At 38.2% G+C, this 20,644-nt stretch overlaps 1 protein-coding gene across 1 annotated transcript in view; it reads left to right on the top strand.

Moving 5' to 3' along the window:
- GRAMD1C (GRAM domain containing 1C) overlaps positions 1–19,413 on the top strand; it is a gene marked incomplete at its 5' end in the record, with an annotated part of 77,021 nt that extends 57,608 nt beyond the window's left edge. Inside the window, 9 exons of the mRNA XM_081327722.1 lie at positions 3,236–3,379; positions 5,110–5,228; positions 5,848–5,990; positions 6,542–6,645; positions 9,744–9,920; positions 10,798–10,855; positions 14,858–14,968; positions 17,127–17,229; positions 18,419–19,413. Of these exons, the coding sequence (XP_081183848.1) occupies positions 3,236–3,379; positions 5,110–5,228; positions 5,848–5,990; positions 6,542–6,645; positions 9,744–9,920; positions 10,798–10,855; positions 14,858–14,968; positions 17,127–17,229; positions 18,419–18,496 (1,037 nt within the window). The 3' untranslated portion in view covers positions 18,497–19,413. The remainder of the gene's footprint in view (positions 1–3,235; positions 3,380–5,109; positions 5,229–5,847; positions 5,991–6,541; positions 6,646–9,743; positions 9,921–10,797; positions 10,856–14,857; positions 14,969–17,126; positions 17,230–18,418) is intronic.
- Between the last annotated feature and the right edge of the window lie 1,231 nt (positions 19,414–20,644).

The following is a 20,644-nucleotide window of genomic DNA, read 5'->3' as shown; positions in this document are numbered from 1 at the left end:
ATACTGTAAGACATTTCATGCTGCAATACTATTGGCTTTATTTTTCTAGTAAATAATTCCAATATTCTAATAAATAATTCCTATTTGGATAACCCGTGTGTCTGAAAAGGTATAGGGTTTTCTGCTTGAGCAGGGTGTTGGACTAGAAGATCTTCCAACTCTTCTGTTATTCTGTTTCTCCATTTCTGCAAATACCAGTGGGTATATAATTTTTGTGAGCTTCTTAAAGCAATAAACACATCACACATCACATGACTTGTGAATTATATTCATTTGTATTAATCATCTGGCCAATGCTATTAATTATTCTACCAGCTATTTTTGCAAGTATTTCCAGTACTTGTTTGTTGTCACTATAAAAAAATCTACCGTCTCAATTTCTCTTATGTTATATTATTATTTCAGTAATCATTATCATTCTGGCATTATAAACCGAATCTCATTGTTGTGGCATTGTTTTTTTTTATGATGAAGGATCTTCCTTCCGTAGTTACAGTTACAACTCAGCCATTTTCTTTCTTTTCCAGTCCATTGATGAATTGAGATTAATTGGTTAGCTGATAAAATCTCCTCCTCCTCCTCCTCATTTCTACATATGTTTCATAGTATCCTTGATTATTCTTTCATAAGTTTTGTTTTTGTTTCTTTCTCCTGTCACTACCTTCCACATCAGGGGATGCTTTTTAAAGCCCTTCATAAGCAGGGCTTTTTTTCTCATAGAACGCTCAGAACGGAGTTCCGGCACCTTTTTTGGATGGAACCTTGTAGGGTAGGCAAGGCAGGTTGTATGACATGTGTGAGTTCCGGCACCTTTTTCTTTTACAAAAAAAGCACTGTTCATAAGTATAACTGTAGATTTCTAGAATTCTACACATTTTATAGGCAAATAAACTCACAAATTTTCATTAAGTACTCTAATTCTAAAGGGCCATAAATGCTTAAGAAGTTTTCTAAAATATACTTTGAGATTTCCATTTAGAGAATTTTTGTCAGGAAAGTTGCTGGGAAGAGGAATTACTATGGCCATTACCTGCATTTGATATTTAATTTAATTTAATTTAATTTATTAATATTTCTATACCGCCCTTCTCCCGAAGGACTCAGGGCGGTGTACAGGGCAAGAATAAAACACAGAGATTTACAAAAAATAAAAGATAATTAAATACATGCCCGATTAAAAATACAATTAATACATGGTAAAAACCCCAATAAAAATAGTAAAAAGACCCCACTAATCCCCCCTCAGGCCAGGCCGGCTTGCTCAAACAAGTATGTTTTCAGGTCGCGGCGAAAGGAGCGAAGATCGGGCGCCGTCCGGAGCTCAACCGGTAACTGGTTCCATAGCTCCGGGGCGCCCACAGAGAAGGATCTCCCCCTGGGGGCCACCAGTCGACATTCTCTGACCGGAGGCACCCTGAGGAGACCCTCTCTGTGGGAACGCACAGGGCGGAGGGAAGTAGACGCCGGCAGCAGGTGTTCCCTAAGGTACTCCGGACCCCTGCCATGTAGGGCTTTAAACACCATTACTAGCACCTTGAATCTCACCCGGAAGACAACTGGCAACCAATGCAGCTCACGGAGCAGAGGTGTGACATGGGAGTATCTGTACCAGTTGGAGCCTCCGGGTGGTCCTCAAGGGAAGCCCCATGTAGAGAGCGTTACAGTAGTCTAGACGAGAGGTCACGAGCGCGTGAGTGACTGTGCATAAATCATCCCGGCTTAGATAGGGCCGCAACTGGCGCACCAGGCGAACCTGGGCGAAAGCCCCCCGTAGTCACAGCCACCATGTGCTCTTCCAAGGTGAGCCGTGAATCTAGGAGGACTCCCAAGTTGCGAGCCCTATCTACGGGGGGTAATAATTCACCCCCCATAGAAAGAGATGGAATATCCGAATAGACCCGGGATGAAGGTATGCAAAGCCACTCGGTCTTGTCGGGGTTGAGTTGAAGTCTGTTCCTCCCCATCCAGACCCGAACCGCCTCCAGGCAATGGGACATCACGTTGAGGGCATCACTGGGGTGGTTTGGGGTAGAAAGAAAAAGCTGGGTATCATCAGCATACTGATGATACCCAACTCCAAAGCCACGAATGATCTCACCCAGTGGTTTCATGTAGATGTTGAACAGGAGAGGCGAGAGGACCGACCCCTGAGGAACTCCGCAAACGAGAGACCTCGCGGTCGACCTCTGCCCTCCTGTCAACACCGACTGCGAGCGTCCCCGGAGATAGGAGGAGAACCACTGTAAGACCGTGCCTCCCACTCCCAATCCCCGGAGACGCTGCAGCAGGATACCATGGTCGATGGTATCGAAAGCCGCTGAGAGGTCTAATAGGACTAGAACAGAGGAATGACCCCTGTCCCGAGCCCTCCAGAGATCATTCACCAGCGCGACCAATGCCGTCTCCGTGCTGTGCCCGGGCCTGAAACCCGATTGGTATGGGTCTAGATAATCCGCTTCATCCAGGACCAAAGGGAGCTGGTGCGCCACCACACTCTCAACAACCTTCGCAAGAAAGCGAAGGTTGGAGACCGGACGAAAGTTGTTCAATACAGCTGGGTCCAAGGCAGGCTTCTTGAGGAGAGGCCTCACCACCGCCTCTTTCAAGACGGCAGGGAAGCTACCCTCACTCAGAGAAGCTGATATAACTGCTTGGAACCAGCTGCGTGTCCTCTCCCGGGCTGCATAAACCAGCCAGGAAGGGCACGGGTCCAATAAACATGTGGTGGAGCTCAGTCTCCCCATAATCCTGTCCACTTCCTCCGGAGTCACAGAATCAAACTCCTCCCAGGTGATATCGACAAGACCGCCCGTGTCCTGATCGCCAGACTCTGCCTAGTCAGAGTCCAGACCGGTCCGAATCCGTGCGATTTTGTCCGACAGATAATTATTAAACTCCTCGGCACGACCCTGCAAGGGTTCCTCCCTCACCTCCTGATTAAGGAGGGAGCGAGTCACCCTAAACAGAGCGGCCGGGCGATTATCTGCGGACGCGATAAGGGTAGCGAAGTGATTAGACCTCGCCACCCTTATCGCAGCGAGATAAGACCTAATGTAGGTTCAATCAGATATCTTCAATCAGATTCAATCAGATATCTTCAATCAGATTGTCTCACACCATTCTACCTTTGTTGTCCTTTAAAGTAGTGCAGACAGTTTCATCTTTTGGGATATATTTTTTTCTGATGTACCTGTTATAGAGTTCTTAACCCATGTTTTAAACTCTTCTCCAATAGCTGAGGAAGCCATCCTCGACAGTGAACTCCATGGAAAACTCTTTATTAATCGCATTTTCTGTATTGCTGCAGAGAAGATGTTTGAAATGCTTTTCACTAATTCTCATTTCATGCAGACATATCTCAGGACTAGAAATATAACAGGTAAACTATTTTAATTTGTACTTCTTACATTGAGAGGAAAAAAAGTTACTTTCCTTTTTAACAAGATGAATATTGTGTTAAAAGCAACTGATACAAAGGCTGGGTTCAAATATAATGCAAACCCATGTTTTTCATGGTTGCATTCAGATGAGTAGATCTTGCCTAGTTTCATGCAACTATATGCTACTTCTTTAGCTTTTCCCTTTGCTTGACTTGGGGAAAAAATATCATAAGCAATTATATCTTCTGGATAACATCTGAATTGAGAATCTATTAATAACTAATAATCATTCTGAAACAAACTATGGTTTAAATTTACCTCAGATCTTGGCTTTAGAGAAGGCTATTCAACTTTAGATATAACTGAACATTTGGATGCAATGTGGTTTTAACTGCAGTATTTTGGCTTTGTTTTCCTGTTCAGAAAGATGCATATCTTGACTTTTTTTTAAGTTAGGAAGTGATTATCTGAACACAGTCACTGTCAGAATATAAATATGTTCACAAGTTAAGGTTTATTGGCAACCAGCATATATGGATCTGAAATCACAATTTGATATTTCTTGCAAGTTATATTGAATTAACAAGTAGCTGGATACAATAGGTCATGGGTGTCAAACTCGCCACGTCACATGAAGTGTTACTACATATTGCGACTTTTTTTGCATTGCTGGCAATGGGGTGGGTGTGGCTTCAGTATGATGAAACCGGCCCACGGGCTGGCAGTTTGACACCCTGCAATAGGTTATCATACTGTAGATAGAAGATAGAAGAATTATAAAATTGAGTGCTGATCACCTGAGCAGAGAAAGCAGAAGTGCATCCAAACAATAGGTGATTCCAAGTTTAAACAGTTTTTCATTCAAAACGTTTTGCACACAACTAATGATTAACACCATTATTTTGCATTGTTTCACTTCAGTTGATATCAGAGAACACCACTATACATATTCAGAATTGTTATTGCACTGATTGATCTTACTTTAATTAATTAAAATTCTTGTACTATAATTAATGTTTCATATGCTTTTCTAACTAAATGGAAGTTTTGTGCTTTTTAAAAGAACTTTTTCTAATATAGACAAAAATAGACTGTTGCAGGAACAGTAGTCCTATTAGTAGGTTTATTTTAGGGCATCGCAATTAATCCTAGGCTGCTGTTTAAAATACCACCATCGTTTTGTTTTGTTTATTTTATTATTTTATTATTTTATTATTTTATTTTATTTATTTTATTTTATTTTATTTTTTTATTTTTTTATTTTATTTGCTTGGTTATATATTTACTTTTCTATTCTTTTGTTGTTGTATATTTTCCTGCCTCAACACAACACATATTAACCACACATATTAACCACACATATTAACCACAGAATTAACCACTACTGACATTTGATGGGGTTAAAACATGTATATTTTATGTACATAAAATACATTTTAATATACCGTACATAGAAAAACATTTTATTTTAATATACATATAAAAAAATCAAAAGAAAACCTGACCCACACTAATTTGTGGGCATAATTCTCATTCTTTATCATAATGATTCAAGCCAGTTTCAGAAAGATAAACTTGAAGATTAACTATTTAAAACTCATTACTGTATGCCACATGTTATATGGTAATTTCATAGTTTAATTCACTTTGCTTTGCATGGATGGAAATGCATGGTTTAAATGATACTGTATAAATGAACAGCAATGATGACCTATATTTTTGGCTTTAGATATTGTATCAACTACTTGGAACCAAGATAATAGAGGCAATCAACTCAGGACCCTGACTTACACAATTATACTTAATAATCCACTTATTGGAAAATTTACAACTGCAACAGAAAAACAGGTATAAAACTCAATTGTGTCAGATTGCACTGAACTGGCAGAAACTATAGTATACAAAAAGTTGGACCCTATGCTATGTAGATCTTTATAGGCAATAGCCAGCACCCTGAGTTGCACGATAGCAAATTAGAAACAGTACAGTTTGTGCAGTGTAGGCATTATGTGGACATGTTGAGGCAAGCTCATCACTGCTCATGTCATCACATTTTGTTGCAGATGAAGCTTTAAGAGAAAGGATTGCAAAGATAAGATATCTATCTTTGGATATCCATTGACAGAATATCAGGGGGAAAAATAGAAAAAGTTGGGCATCATTAATCTTGTTCTATACTTGTTTTCCCCAAGACTAATGCTCTCCAGCTGTCCTTGAGCAACAATTCCCATAATTTCTGATCAGTATTTTGACTTGGAATTATAGAAAGTGAAGACCAATTTCTACTAAAGACAATAGATTGAGAAAAGCCATGTTAATATATACACAACTACCGATACATAGTATGATCATTTTAAAAGTATATTTTCTTTCAGGTCTTTTATATTTATTGTGGTGCAATAATTATCACAGCTTTTGAACCAATATTTTTTTAAAAAAAAACAGTTATTCTGTGCTTCTTTAATAGATGCTGCATAAACGAAGCCACAAAGGTCGGTCATACCAAGTAGACTCGGAGGTGGTGACACACGATGTGCCTTACCACGATTACTTCTACACTGTGAACAGTTATAGTATCTCTCATATGTCCAGTCAGAAATGCAGACTCCGGTGAGACATTTCATTTAATGAAAGTAGAAAAATTGGAAACCATAAAAGACAGCTTTCCTCAGTTTGGTAAAATTCTGGTTCTTCACAATGTTTTTATTTCATATGTTAAGGAGAGCAAGATAGTGTAGAAATGCCAGACTTTAATGTGTACACTTGGATGATTGGAAAATTATCTCTTGATAAAAAAAAATGTTTGCTGTTTTTTTTAGTTTCACTTCTTTCCCCTACAAAAGTTTTAGTAGAATTTTTTCAACAAAGTAATATTGGCTATGTGATCTATATTCCCTAAAAATTTGTAGGTGTACATCTGTCACCCAAAATTACATTACAACAGAGAGTTGTGAAACAACTAAGTATTTTCTCTATTTCCTCATTCAGCTCTCAGCATTTGTGTTCAAGATGTTACCTTAGTGATCATGCTTTGTTTTCTGTATGCAGCTTCTTACTTGAAACTGAAGACCTGAAAAATTGTTCTCAAAATGGGTGAAAATGCTGACCTTACCTATAGTTGTATTCCAATCAGTCGCTAGACTTATTCTTGTTTGTTATAGGATTTCCTCAGATGTGAAATACAAAAAACAACCATGGGGGCCTGTCAAAAATATAATTGAGAAGAATACATGGGGAGGTATCCAGGAAAATTTTAAACAACTTGGTGAGTATTTTGCCATCATTCTTGACAATGGTGTCCAGGGCTTTTATATTTAATTAGCTTGGCTATTTAGATATAGTGAAGTGAACTGCTATATTTTTAAAAGAAACAATGCAAAGAACAATGTACTTAGTTTTTCAAATTAATTTAAAGTAATTTATAGCTTTTTATGACCTATGTACTCTGCCCTTCAATCCTCAGATAGGTGTCTACTCCAGCACATCTGTTATTTTATTTCTTTACTTTATTTACATTCTGCTTTTATTTTCAGAAAGAATAATCATTATGGCTTACAAGTTAAAATATTACATGCAGAAAAAAAGAAAGTATCAATAGAAAAGAAAGGAAAAATAATTTAATAAAGAAAAAAGAATATATAAATATTCCCTTCATCACAAGTATAAACAATTTTAGTAGCATTACCTTCTCTTAAAATACAAAAAAATTATCCCCATATTTCATCTCTTACTTAATATAAAATCCTTAAAGCCCCATTCTTTAATCCTAATCAGCAAAAATTCATAAAAGGTTACCAGAGATAACACATATCTATTTTAACCTTGATCAAATAAACTATACAAATTTACTTTTAACGATCTTGATCTTTTATCCTTTCAAATAATATCCTAGAAATTTATTTCTTTTCATCATTTTCTTTGTCCCTTCTCACAAAATCTCTTCAAATTCAAGTCTTTTTTCTAAATCTGAAAAAGGAAAGCTAAACCTTTGATTTTGCTATTTGTACATTTCTTTTAATTTATGAAGACATCAGTCAGTTTCATTTGTATATCTAGTGTAACATCTTTTATAATATATTCTTTTAGCCTGTCATCAGCTCAATGTTGTTCAGTAAAACAAGTTCCTCTTCCATAACATCTTATAAACAAAGCATATCTTTAATGACAGACATTCTTAAAATCAACTTCTGGGTCCATTGTTCATGAATGTTCTTCAATACAGCAATGCGAAAGTATTTTGCTCCATTCAGTATTAATAAGTCAAATTTAAATGTTGTTCTTTATTGTAATTTTTTTTACTCATTCTGATCCCTCTAGTGTCCATCCTTCAAAGTTCCAAGCTACCATTTTTTCTTTTAAGAATTTAAAATAACATTTTCCCAGGTGAAGGTTTTATAATTAATTTCAAAATGTTACCTCAAATTCTTGTCATGAACTTGGGCTGGCCATCAGTTCAGGTTCAAATAGTTCCTTATCCCCACAGCACATGAAAATTTGGAATTTTGCCAGATCCCACTTCTGCTGCCATCTTGTCCATACAAAATAGGACTGAGCTCTGGCTGCAGTCCAACTTTGTGTGTGCAAGCCCATTTGCACACTGAACAATGTAGGGAGTGCCATACAGAGAGTACATTTCCCATGTCCAACCTTCCAGTTGGAGAAGGTGATGTCTTATAAACTTGAGCGTGTGGGTGAAACGCTTGCATGCCAAAATATTAAATAAAAACTTTGTTAGCCCACCCAGTTCAATCATATGTCATCTGGGGCATGAAACAGAAAGAGAGAACAGCAAGTGGCTGCAGAAAGCCACACATGCAAGTCTACCTTCCCCATGCATGAATTTATAAATTCATTTCATTCAAAGTATAACCTGCCTCAATCACCAGAATCTTGGTGGTTTAGAGTAATGAAATATGTTTATGTGTATCTCTAAGATAAAAAATTTTTAAATCACCTAATTATAGAATTATAAAACTCAGACCATACTCATCCTTCCTAGGCATCATAAGTCACCATAGATTTCCAACAGCTCTGAAAGGCTAGAACTATAGGGGCTAACGTCAGTTAAATGGGAGCCTAGTCCACATTAGTTGGGCTGCTACAAAAAAGCAGCAACTATAGGTTTCCACAGTAAGTACATTATGGAAATAGGGACTACTGAACCAACATTTTCTGCCATGACAAATGAGCCATGAGAATACTTTATTCCTCTCCCACATGGGATCTTAATCCATGACAGAAACATTCTTCTTGAATTTGCGGGTCATGAAATCCTGGATCATTGAAAGGAATAAGGCAAGAAAAAAGCAGGGACTCTGCAAATCAGCTCATCCCACCACCTTTATTTCCAGAACCCATTATCTAACTAGGTAACATCATCACTCACGTAATGAAACATCTGTAAACAAATAACTAAGCTCAGAGAACATCAAACAAAGCTTTTCTCTTTCCATATCCAGTGATCTGACCTGCTTCTGACAGTCAGCTGACCCATTTCCCAGGCAAAATTGGTGCAGGTTCTAAAATCCTCTGTGTAGAAGCAGGGGACTAGGAAGTGTATATAGATACCAGTGTGTCCTGGACATGGCTTACACATGCAAAGATGGAACCTTGCTGGATGTCATTTTTTCTAAGTAAAGTGAAACCACATTTTCACAATGATTTGGCTTTGCATGAGCAAATCTTCCAAATTTCTAATCCCCTTTTCAGCTCTACTCACAATCTACAAATACTGTTGTTCCACTGCCTATGAACTCCTGCCTATCCCATTCTTTTCCAGAGGATCTACTAAGCCACGGCTTTTCAACCAGTGGTATGGGTACCACCTGTGGTACATTGGCACCTGGCAGGTGGTATGCAACCATCCTAGAAAAGTGGTTGCGGGGGAGGGGAATGAGCTGAACCGGTGGCAGCACCGCACAAGCCTAAGCGAGAGATGGCTGGAGCTAGGTGACTGGTGGTACTCGGATGTTGCCATATCCTAAAAGTGGTACAATGGGTGGAAAGGTTGAAAAGACCTGTACTAAGCCACAGAAGCAGCTTTTAAGAGAGATGACGGAGTCCTAAGTAGATAATGGGGATTGGGAAAAAGTATCTTGAGTTACAAATAGCAACTGCAACTCAATAGAATATAATTAAAGTGGAACACATCATGATTCTAACTGTAAAAGTCATAAAACACTTTCCTTCCACTTGCTTGCCAGATGTTATCAAACCAAGTTCCCACAATTGTTAGCTGGCATTAAATTTAGGTACGATTTCTGGCAACAGAAATCTCAACCCACATGGATACTGTTTCAGAAGGTTAGCTTAAAATAAAAAAAATAGAAACTATAAAGTAATAACTGATTCTGTCATTTGTAGAATCAGAATTACTAATGGAAGAATATGCAATAAACAAACCTATTGAGGATCCTGAAAAACTTGAAGTCCTAAGAAGGAGAAGATGGATTTTACAGCGGAATGCAGAAGAGATACTTCCTAAACACGCTATACAAGATTCTATAGAAGACAAAAGAACAATAGCTCTTGGGAATGAAGGTGAGTTAAAGTAGAAATACTTCTTTTTTCAGAAATTTATGAAACTGAAGGTGTTTTTCATTTTAGTACTAGAGGTCATAGTATGTCTGCACAAATGTCATACAGGCTTTTCTTGCTTGTCCCTATGCAAAAATCCAGAATATTTTAACATAAGTGTGTGTGGTGCAGCTAACTGTAAATAAAGTTCAAGGAAAATGTGTTGGCATACAAAGCCTTATATTTTGAATAATTGACATAAACTACTTGGTATATTATTTATGTAGATGTGTATTTTTCCTTCTAGTACCACCATATTTAAATTCTGAAATAATTATGAACCTTTTTGTCAAACTGAAAGATATTTTACTTTCCAGAATACTGAAGCTTTTCTTGCTACATGGGTTCTAGCAGATTGAATGAGATTTGGCCATGTATTAACTGCTTTAAAAGATCATTGAATGTGTTGAAATCCATATGGCATAATTTAATGTGTTATCTCCCTTTGCCCCTTCAACTCTAATTTTAGACAATTTAAGTAGCAGCATTTAGTGATCTTGGCTGCTCTGAAAAACACAAAGTAGGAATTCTGGCCTAATTTATGGGTGGGAGGCTAACCAAAATATGAAGCTGTAGGCTAGAGTAGGAAATTTAAAAACAAAACACAACATAGAAAAAGACAGAGACAAACCACACGGGCCTGTCCATATAGTCACCAGATTCAAGTTTACGTCAAGCAAGTTGTTAGCTTCTTATGTTCAAAAAGCATCCAGGTCAGCCAAAACCTTTAACTGTTTTTCTGCTTTGGGTGAGACAAATCTTCAGTAAAGGAATTTAGTAAAATCAGGTTAATTGAATTTCAAAATTAGAATGTTTCAAAGATATTTTCCTTGCTTAACAGGAATAAAGAAGAATGCTACAAATAAAACCATCACCATCATAGTGGCAATGAGTATTTTGTAAGTACTTGCTTGATACTTTTTTTTGTTTAACCCTTCTTATAGCAGCTAAATAAGGGACGTGGTGGCTCAGTGGGTTAGGACACTGAGCTTGTCCATCAGAAGGTCAGCAGTTTGGCGGGTCGAATCCCGAGTGCCGCGTAACAGAGTGAGTGCCTGTTACTCGTCCCAGCTTCTGCCAACCTAGCAGTTCGAAAGCACGTAAAAAGGCAAGTAGAAAAATAGGGACCACTACGGTGGGAAGGTAACAGTATTTTGTGCACCTTTGGTGTCTAGTCATGCCGGCCACATGACCACGGAGACGTCCTCGGACAAGCGCTGGCTCTTTGGCTTTGAAACGGAGATGGGCACCAGCCCCTAGAGTCGGAAACGACTAGCATGCATGTGCGGGGGAACCTTTACCTTTTTATAGCAGCTAAATGAAGGTTGACTCTGACTCTTAGAACTGCTATTAAGACCTTTCGCATGGCGATAAAAGTGCTGAAACACCACCTTTTCTCTGCTCCTATTGCATCTGCAGGGTATTACCCATCAACCCTGTTGTGGATCACCCAATCCCTCCTAGGCCAGTGGGGCTCAGATAATCATCTTCAGGGCTGTGCAGAAGAATTTGTTGAACACTTTCAGATAAGATTGCTTGGTTTCGTAGTGCAAGTCTGCATGAGATGCCTAGGGGGATATCTTGCCCAGTAATATGGTAACAGTTTGACCTTGTTGGGCCTAAAGAAGTAGACAGAGTCCTCTGCAATTTTAATGCAACCCCTTGTCAATCAGAACCTTATCCCTTCTGTCTGGTGAGAGCCTCTAGGAGGGTGACTGGTAAGTGGGTTCATGCAGTAATAAATTCCTCACTGCAAGAGGGGACATTCCCGGGATCTTTTAAGGAGAATCTGGTTTGTTCTCTCCTTAAAAAGATAAATAAATCTTTTGACCCCCCACCTGCCTGGACAACTTTCATCCAGTCTGTCATCTTTCCTTTTTGGGAAAGGTGGTGAAATTGGTGGTTGCTTGGCAGCTCCAGGGAGTCCTGGATGAAATGGATTTCCTGGACCGCTTTCAGTCAGAATTTAGTCCCAGTTATGGGACACAGACAGCCTTGTTCGCACCTATGGAAAATCTCTGGCGGGAATGGGATGGAAGTAGTGCAACCATTCTCATTCTTCTTGACCTCTCAGAGGCCTTTGATACCATCTACCATGGTTTATGGTTTGTTTAACAAACAAATATGAAGAAAAAGTTAATTTAGCCCACTGATATTTGAGTCGATTGCATATGAAGATTGATATTGTATACGGACCCTTTCCTCAAGCCAGGAGAACAGAAAAGATAAGCTTCTTTTGTGGATATAGTGCACTTAAGAAATGACACAGAGTCCTGTGTTGTACATAAGGGCATCAGAAATAAAAGAAGCTCTGTGCTTTAAACATTCATTGGACATGAGGATGGTGATAGTGGTGAAAGTGAAAACATAGGCTGTGTCTTCCTTCCCCATACTTTTCAAATAGTGTTTGGAATGCCTAGAAAGGTTTGTAGTTGTTAGTCTGATAATTAGCTACTTACCATTCTTATCTGCAGGATCCTGTTTCTTGCCCCAAGTGAGAACCTGAGAATTTGTAATTAAGATACAGTATTACTTCCAGATCTCTCACAGATGTACTGGTCCATGCCATTGTTTGATTTGGGAGAAGGTGTTTTCTTCAGGCTACAGCAGGGGTATCAAACTCAATTTCATTGAGGGCCACATCAGCATTGTGGTTGCCCTCGGGGGGCCGGGTGGGTATGGCCAGGGTGGGCATGGCCTACTGGGTGGGCGCAGCTGGAGTGCATATGGCCTACTGGGTGGGCATGGCCAGCTTTATATCATTGGCATCAAGGGTGCCTATGGGGGCCTGGGCAGGAGTGGGACAGATGTGGGGGTCTCTGGCAGAAGGAGGGTCTCTGGGCCAGGGCCAAGGCAGCAGGGACCGTTCCCTCACTGTTTCCAGAATGGCTTCGGGGGCCACATGAAACCACTTTGCGGGCCAGATCTGGCCCCCGGGCCTTGTGTTTGACATGTCTGGGCTACAGAATCTCTCTGCAAAAGGGAGAGACTCCTATTTTTTTTAAACTAAGCCTCAGGACTGCTTATAAAAGGTCTGCATGAAAACATCGTGCTTGCCATAAAAAACAGGAAAAATTGTCTATATATCACAACAATTTATACAGGGAAACCTTGTATAGTGGATGATTTTGAGCCGGTCATTCTCAGTCCTGTTTACATGAACATGGTGATTATTATGAGAAAAATAGGAGGAGGGAATGCCCTGTATACTCCCTTGAGCTTCTGAACAAAAACATAATACTGAAATAAAGCGCACCTAAAAGCTATACAAAGGAAAAGGCAGAATGTTTTGGAATTCGCTCTCTTCAATTTCACACATACATTATCTTCACTGTCAATATCTTATGGCATATAGCATGTAGATTTGCATTCTGTCTTTCCTCCAAAGTGACCAAAATCAATTATAGTCATGGTTGCCGTATATTATCCTGACAATGTATATAAGGTGGATTGGTCCAGGAAGGTGAAGTGAGACATATTTAATTGACTGAATTTTATTCTATTCTGTATCATCTGCAAACAGATTGTACAGTATGTGATCAACCCATGCATCTCCCAATTCAATGTGGGAATGCTGATGCTTCATAGCTCACCTAGAGACTTGTTTGTGTCAAACTTGTGATGTCACGTCTCACCTAGAGACTTGTTTGTGTCAAACCTGTGATGTCACGTCTCACCTAGAGACTTGTTTGTGTCAAACCTGTGATGTCACGTCTCACCTAGAGACTTGTTTGTGTCAAACTTGCGCAACATATCGGGATGATGCATCTGGCCCGCGGGCCAGCAGTTTGACACCCCTGGTCTAAACTCTTTATGTTATTAGCATGTTCACACAATAATTAAATCCAATGCAGTGTTAATTATGGAAAAAAGACAGTTATTATGACAAGCTGTTCTTCATTAGTTAACTCACATTTTTGTCCATTGTTTCAGGCTCCTTCATGAATATTTATTTACTGGCCTCCCTATTTTTCTAAACACATTTTTTTTTAAAAAAGCAACCCTTGATTATGATCAGAGAGTCTCTTGGGTGGGAATAGTTGGGCTTCTCTCTGTTTTCTCAGTCTATTTACCTTATGGGGGGGAAGAGAAAGTAAAAACATGCTGCAGCTGGATATAGCTTATTCTGTGGTCTTTCCAACCCCCTATTTCTATCCAGAGGTTGAAAAGCAGGATGGGGAATTAGGTAGGGATTAACCACAAATTGGACAATTCAGTTGATAGTCCAAAGTAAGTAAGCAAATCATGACAAAACAACTCTCAGAATAGTGATTATGTTTTCTTTAAATACATTTTTTATCCACAATTTAATTTACACTAAGCCTGAATGTGAGATGACTAAATGTGTTGTGAGAACAGTTTGTATTGTTTTTATAGTACTATATACACCTTATATAGGGACACGGTGGCTCAGTGGGTTAGGACACTGAGCTTGTCGATCAGAAGGTCGGCAGTTTGGCGGGTCAAATCCCGAGTGCCGCGTAACAGAGTGAGCGCCTGTTACTCGTCCCAGCTTCTGCCAACCTAGCAGTTCGAAAGCACGTAAAAATGCAAGTAGAAAAATAGGGACCACTCTAGTGGGAAGGTAACAGCGTTCCATGCGCCTTTGGCGTCTAGTCATGCCGGCCACATGACCATGGAGACGTCCTCGGACAAGCGCTGGCTCTTCGGCTTTGAAACGGAGATGAGCACCGGCCCCTAGAGTCGGAAACGACTAGCACGCATGTGCGGGGGAACCTTTACCTTTACCTTATACACCTTATGCTTCTGAAGCTTTATTTATCTTGCTCAATTTGTCATGAAGCTGTAAATATTTATATTATTCTTGCTATTAAGAATGCTTTTGCAAAAATTAGAAATGATAGTGCCCATAGTGTCCATTATGTCTGGATTTCTTTCAGTTTAGTTCTACTGGTTTTTCTGAATGTGGCACTGTTCCTGAAATTGTCAATGATCGAACATGCAGCTCAGTCATTGTACCACGTTCAGCTTCAGGAAGAAGTGTCGACAACGTGAGTATTTATTTATTTTTTTGTCATTTGTCTCTTCCTCCACAGTGGGCTAATATCTAGTTACTGGAAACATTAGATTTACAAATAGCAGTTCACCTGAAAATTGAAGCTAGTGAAAAATGAACAACTTAACAAAAATACTTTAAAATTGTTCAAATGATCTGTATTGAAGTTGGAATGCTACCAAACCAGTTCCAGGTGGTTTTAGACATATTAAGCTCATCAACCTCTTCAATCAGGATATCTAATGGATAACTTTCTCCACTAAGATTCAACAGAAATGTCCTCTGGACGGTATTTTATTTGTCAGAGATTTGCTGTGCAATCATCTAAGAAAACCACTGTCTCCTTTAATACTACCATATTCTCTTACTGATATTGCAGAGTTTTGTTAATTTTTGGTATTTGTTGATGATTTATCATAAAAATTAAGGACATTGGTCCGTCCACAGCAGAAAACTGTTAATATTCCCTGGTGTATCTGCATATTGCCACTTTGCTTGATTGGTGGTGGGCCAGTTAAAATATTTCACTGAAGGTCCCTAATCAGTTCAGATGTGTCTTGGGGGATGTCTAATTTTTTTTCCAGCTGCACACCAGATTGTATTTTGGAACTCAGAGGCGACTAATTGCCACAAGCCATCTGTCCTGGATTACAGATAACAAAGGGATTCCTCATTTCTATAAGGAGTTCCAGAAAATGAAGCTTAGATCAATGCTGGCAGAAAATGAATTGTGATTGCAATCAACATGGTTAGGTACTCAAGATTATTAATATACTTTGGCAATAATATTGGCAAAGTATTCTTACTAATGTCCATTGTTACTGCATCTTTAAATTTGAGTCTAGTGGCCCTAATGCTACCTTTACTCTTTATTGGTAGAAAGGAGGAAGAATGGCCACTATGATGTTTATGTGAGGTTCTTCATCGATAAAAGGACTTGCATTCATTTGAAAACTAATGCCAGATAGTATGCATATGCCTAGATTTGAGAGGTGATCTAAACCTTTTTGAGAGAGGGGAGGTACATCTACCTTGAACGAGCAGAGATGCGTTCTCTCCTAAAGTAACTATCTCTTGATACAGCTGTATTAAATAGCATCCACAATCTCTAACCTTCCATTTTGGGGAAAAGAATTTGAAAAAGGTATTGGGGCTTTAACTATAGAAGATTCTAAACCCATTATCTAGACCAGGGGTAGGCAACCTCGGCTCTTTTATGACTCATGGACTTCACTCCCAGAGTTCCTGAGTCAACATAGCTGACTCAGGAATTCTGGGAGTTGAAATCCATGAGTCATAAAAGAGTCGAGGTTGCCTACCCCTGATCTAGACCTTTCTTCTGTCAGGATACAGGTCTCGTCCACTTTGCTCACATTTCAACGCTCTGAAAACCATTCTTTTCCAGTAATCTTTTGGGACTGATTTGTGTATTTTATTGTATTAATTTTGGTTTGTTATTTTTTGTAAATTGCTCTTAGTTAAGAGAAATTGAGATAGTGAAGAAATAGTGTATAAATACATAAGTAAATTCTGATTCAGCCACACTCAAATGATCCAGTTCTGGGGAAGCAGTACTAAGGGGAATTTCCTTTCAGTTAAGCTTTGCTTTTATTAAAAAAGAAAACTTGCATGCTTAGAGTGCTTGGATTGTATATTTTTTTCACAAGTGAGAAAGTCCTTAGTAATGGGTAAGGCCAGGAAGTCATGACAGAGAGTACAACTGCTGTCATTAAAATGAATTCACTAGATAATTCATGGAAGATTTGAATGCATAATATATGCATATTATTTATTTTTATGGCAGTATTGGCACTTCACTTGGGAAGTCACCTGACTGTCATTTTGAATGACCTATAATCAATTATTTTCACAGCAATATGGGAAATGATGGTACACCCATATGGTACTCATAAAAGAACAGTATCTTTGGTTTGAAAAAAATGTACAAAATGGTAATATTCTCTCTTTGAAAGTTTTCAGCCTTCCTTAGTATTTTTGATAAGAAAACTAAAATTCTATCCACCATGTGATAATCTAGCAACCGTCTCAATGTTGATTTTTCTAGTAAAATTAATATAGAGAGGAGAGCATGATTAAATTACATGCTTGATGAAGCAAATATATTACATTTCAATGTTCTGTTCTTTCCTCAGTCTAGCCCTTAACGTGGCATCAAAGGAGAAAACTCATCATAACATGAATCAAGCCCAACATATGAAAGGGGTGTTAAAGGAGTCTATAGCATTGCTTGAACAGGTAAGTATTCTGGTCCTTATTGTTTTGAGCCATTGTATATGTAAGGACAGACATCATTATAAATAATTATAGCAGTTTTTCCCATCCTGGCAATTTTAAGACATATGGACTATCAGCATTCCCAAATTAGCATTTTGGAAATTACAATCCACATTTCTTAAAAGCTACCAAGGTTAAGAAACATTGATCTAGAGGATTAAGAAACAACATACCTTTTCATTCATTTTCTAAAAATTCTTGATGGTTATAATAAGTTAATGGTATAAAAACTGTCTTAGTTCAGAAGTTTCTTATTATATTCAGCAAGAATGGCCTAGCTGTAACATTATGAACTGACTGCTGTACTGAATCCACTGATTTGAGAATAATGTTGAAGGCTGCTTTGTACAATCTTTTTTGGGGGATGAACAGGAAAGTTCCTATGGTTCAATAATAGTTGCTAAAATCTGAGGCCAAATGACCTCAGCAGATGCCTGCCTAACTGATAAAATGGAGGGTGTGATTTTGGGTGAAAGGCAGAAAAGGATTATGAAAAGCTCAGTGCTCTATGACTGGCGATCCACCCAAAAGAATTGGATGGCATAGAACCAGTCAATATCAGAAAGAGACAGCTTTTAAAAACAGTTTGGATATGAGGTGACCAACTATCAATATAGTGATCTTGCAACAATCAAAGGTCTTCTTTCTGATTATGCTGACAAATAAGAAGGTAGGCTAGGGAAGCAGATCTAGAGCAGTCCTTAAGCACAGAGAATATTGGAGAGTCTGTCAATAGCAGGACGGTGGAGGAGGAGATTGAAACTGCTAAAGCCAAATTCAGAGAGATGGCAGAGCTTTTATTCTTTCCCTTTTTCATTTTGTGTTGGTTAGAATTAGGGAGATTTCTTAAAAGATTCTGGACTCTTAATAGACAATTTCCTTGGTACCAATAATAGTACAGAAGAAACCTAGAGCTTAAATAAATGCTGGCTGATCTTCATTGGCATTATATATGATGGGCAAGAATGCTGTTATCTCAGTCTGAGACACTGTTGATAATTAAAATAGCACTACCTAGAGCTCCAACTGAAAATAGAATGTAAAAAATACTTTCCATGAAACCTAGAACTGCTTTGGGTTGGAAATAATAACATTTCTGATTTAAAGTATAATTTGTTGGGTAATCCTTGTGCAATCTTTATCACTCCAGCTGAAGACCTCATTGTCTATGCTCCAGCGTAGTTTTGATCATCTAAACACAACCAAAGACGGGAAGTCTGAAAGTTGATGTCACCAAAACCAGCTACTAAGAAATGAAAATACAATAAAAAATATATTGCTGTGATAGTAAAGCTGCTTCTTTTCATCACAATACTTTCACACATAATAAATATTGTTCTGGAATAAGCTTCTTTAAAAAAGAATTTTCTTGTGAATTTGTGAATCTTTGTGAATGTTCCTGACCCACTTGATGTCTTATATGTGTTTCTTTTGTGTGTGTGTGTGTGTGTGTGTGTGTGTGTGTGTGTGTGAAAACACTTTCTTGAGCTGTGAATATTGATGGAAATGACTGATTGAGAACACAATGAGAGCTAATAATTATATATACATTGCAGATATACACTTCAGCAAAGCACTGCACTGTATAAAGAAATAAACAGTGGATTTAGATGGGAACAATCTTAAGTGTTATAAAAGATGCAATACAAAATGTTTGATTTATCACATGCAGTTTTTCTCATCTTCTTCCTTGTATTTATGTAACAAATCTTCAAAAATAAATTGTTGCAACATTTGGCTTATTGGTTACAGATATCTACCAATAAATCTAATTTTGCATGTAGCTTTTTCTGTTTGGGGTGGAGTTTGTTTTATGTACTATAATACTTCTTCCTCTTAGTCACTATCATTTCAATTCTCAGAATTTCTCAGGGAATTTTCATTCATGCCTGGAAGTCATATTTAAAACTCTACATATCTTTAAAAAGTAATTAATGTATAATCTGATTTACATATTACAACTTTGGAGAGTTCTTTGTAAGAATAGATTTATAATTTTATAGCTTTCAAGGCCTGGGGGATCATATCCCTTGTAACAATTAGAGATGCAGATTGTGATATGTACGTGTTCTGTTCTGATTAAGAAAACTATCCCATAAAAATGTTCTAATTGTACTTCTGATAAAAAAGAATAAAAACATTGAAAATGTGATGCAAATAAAATTATGAACATACAGTACTCTGTAGTTTTGATTATGCTATGTAACTTTTTGTTAAGAGGAAGTAATCTTATTTAAGATTTCTGTTTATGAGCCTTAATTTTCATTTGTCTTTTGTCAAAAGTGCCTTTTTAGTACTTATATATAAAACAAGTTTTAACTGACCAACCAGAAAGACCCAAGGGATTTTGAAAAATTATTATTAATCACAGTGCAACTTGTACTAATGTGGATGGCAATGTATTAATAAGGGTAAACTACTACGCAATTTCTTAGATTATAATTTACGGTAATAAAATAACAAACAGTTGCTTCTAAATGAAAGGTGCTCTCAGAAAACCAGTTTGGGGTAATGGTTAAGGCACCAGGCTAGAAACCAAGAGACTGTGAGCTCTAGTCCCACCTTAGGCACCAAACCAGCTGGATGACCTTGGCCCAGTCACATGCACTCAGCCCTAGGAAAGAGGCAATGACAAACCACTCCTGAAATCTTGCCAAGAAAACATCAGAGACTTGTCTAGGCAGTCGCCATGAGTCAAAAATGGTTTGAAGGCCCGGTGCCAATCCATGGACCGGGGGTTGGAGACCCCTTGTGTATAGTCATATTGGCCACATGACCACAGAAGCATCTTTGGCCAACGCTGGCTTCCTCAGCTAACCATAACCCTAACCCCTAGAGTTGGACACAGCTGTTGTAAATTACCTTATGTATTTACAATGGTTGTAGCATCCTGGTATCACGTGATTGCCATTTGCAACCTTCCCAGCTGTTTTCCAACAAGCAAAGTCAATGGGGGAAGCCAGATTTACTTACTATCTGATTCACTTAACTGCAGTGATTTACTTTAATAACCATGGCAAAAAAGATCATAAAATTGAGCGTGACTCACTTAATAATTGCTTTGCTCAGCCACTGAAACTCTGGTCTCAGTTGTGGTCATAAGCCAAGGACTACCTGTATAAACATAATGATTGTTCAACTAACCTATAATTACTTAAAAAAAAAACGGTACATTAAGACCTTTTAATTCTTTTGAAAGGATTCATAAAATAGCAAATGAGATCTTACCCATCTACCTACATTATCAAAGGCATGGCTAAAAACTATCACTAGTGTATAATTTGAACTGTTTTAGAAGAAATTGATTTTTCTATTTTAGCGCATCTTAGTGGCAGGAAATGGACAAAGTGCAGACATACCATTAGCTTTGCCTTTA

The sequence above is a fragment of the Vipera berus genome (genome assembly GCF_964194415.1).
Source record: "Vipera berus genome assembly, chromosome: 4".
In the NCBI taxonomy this organism is placed as follows: domain Eukaryota; kingdom Metazoa; phylum Chordata; class Lepidosauria; order Squamata; family Viperidae; genus Vipera; species Vipera berus.
This window is presented reverse-complemented; position numbering and strand designations above follow the sequence as displayed.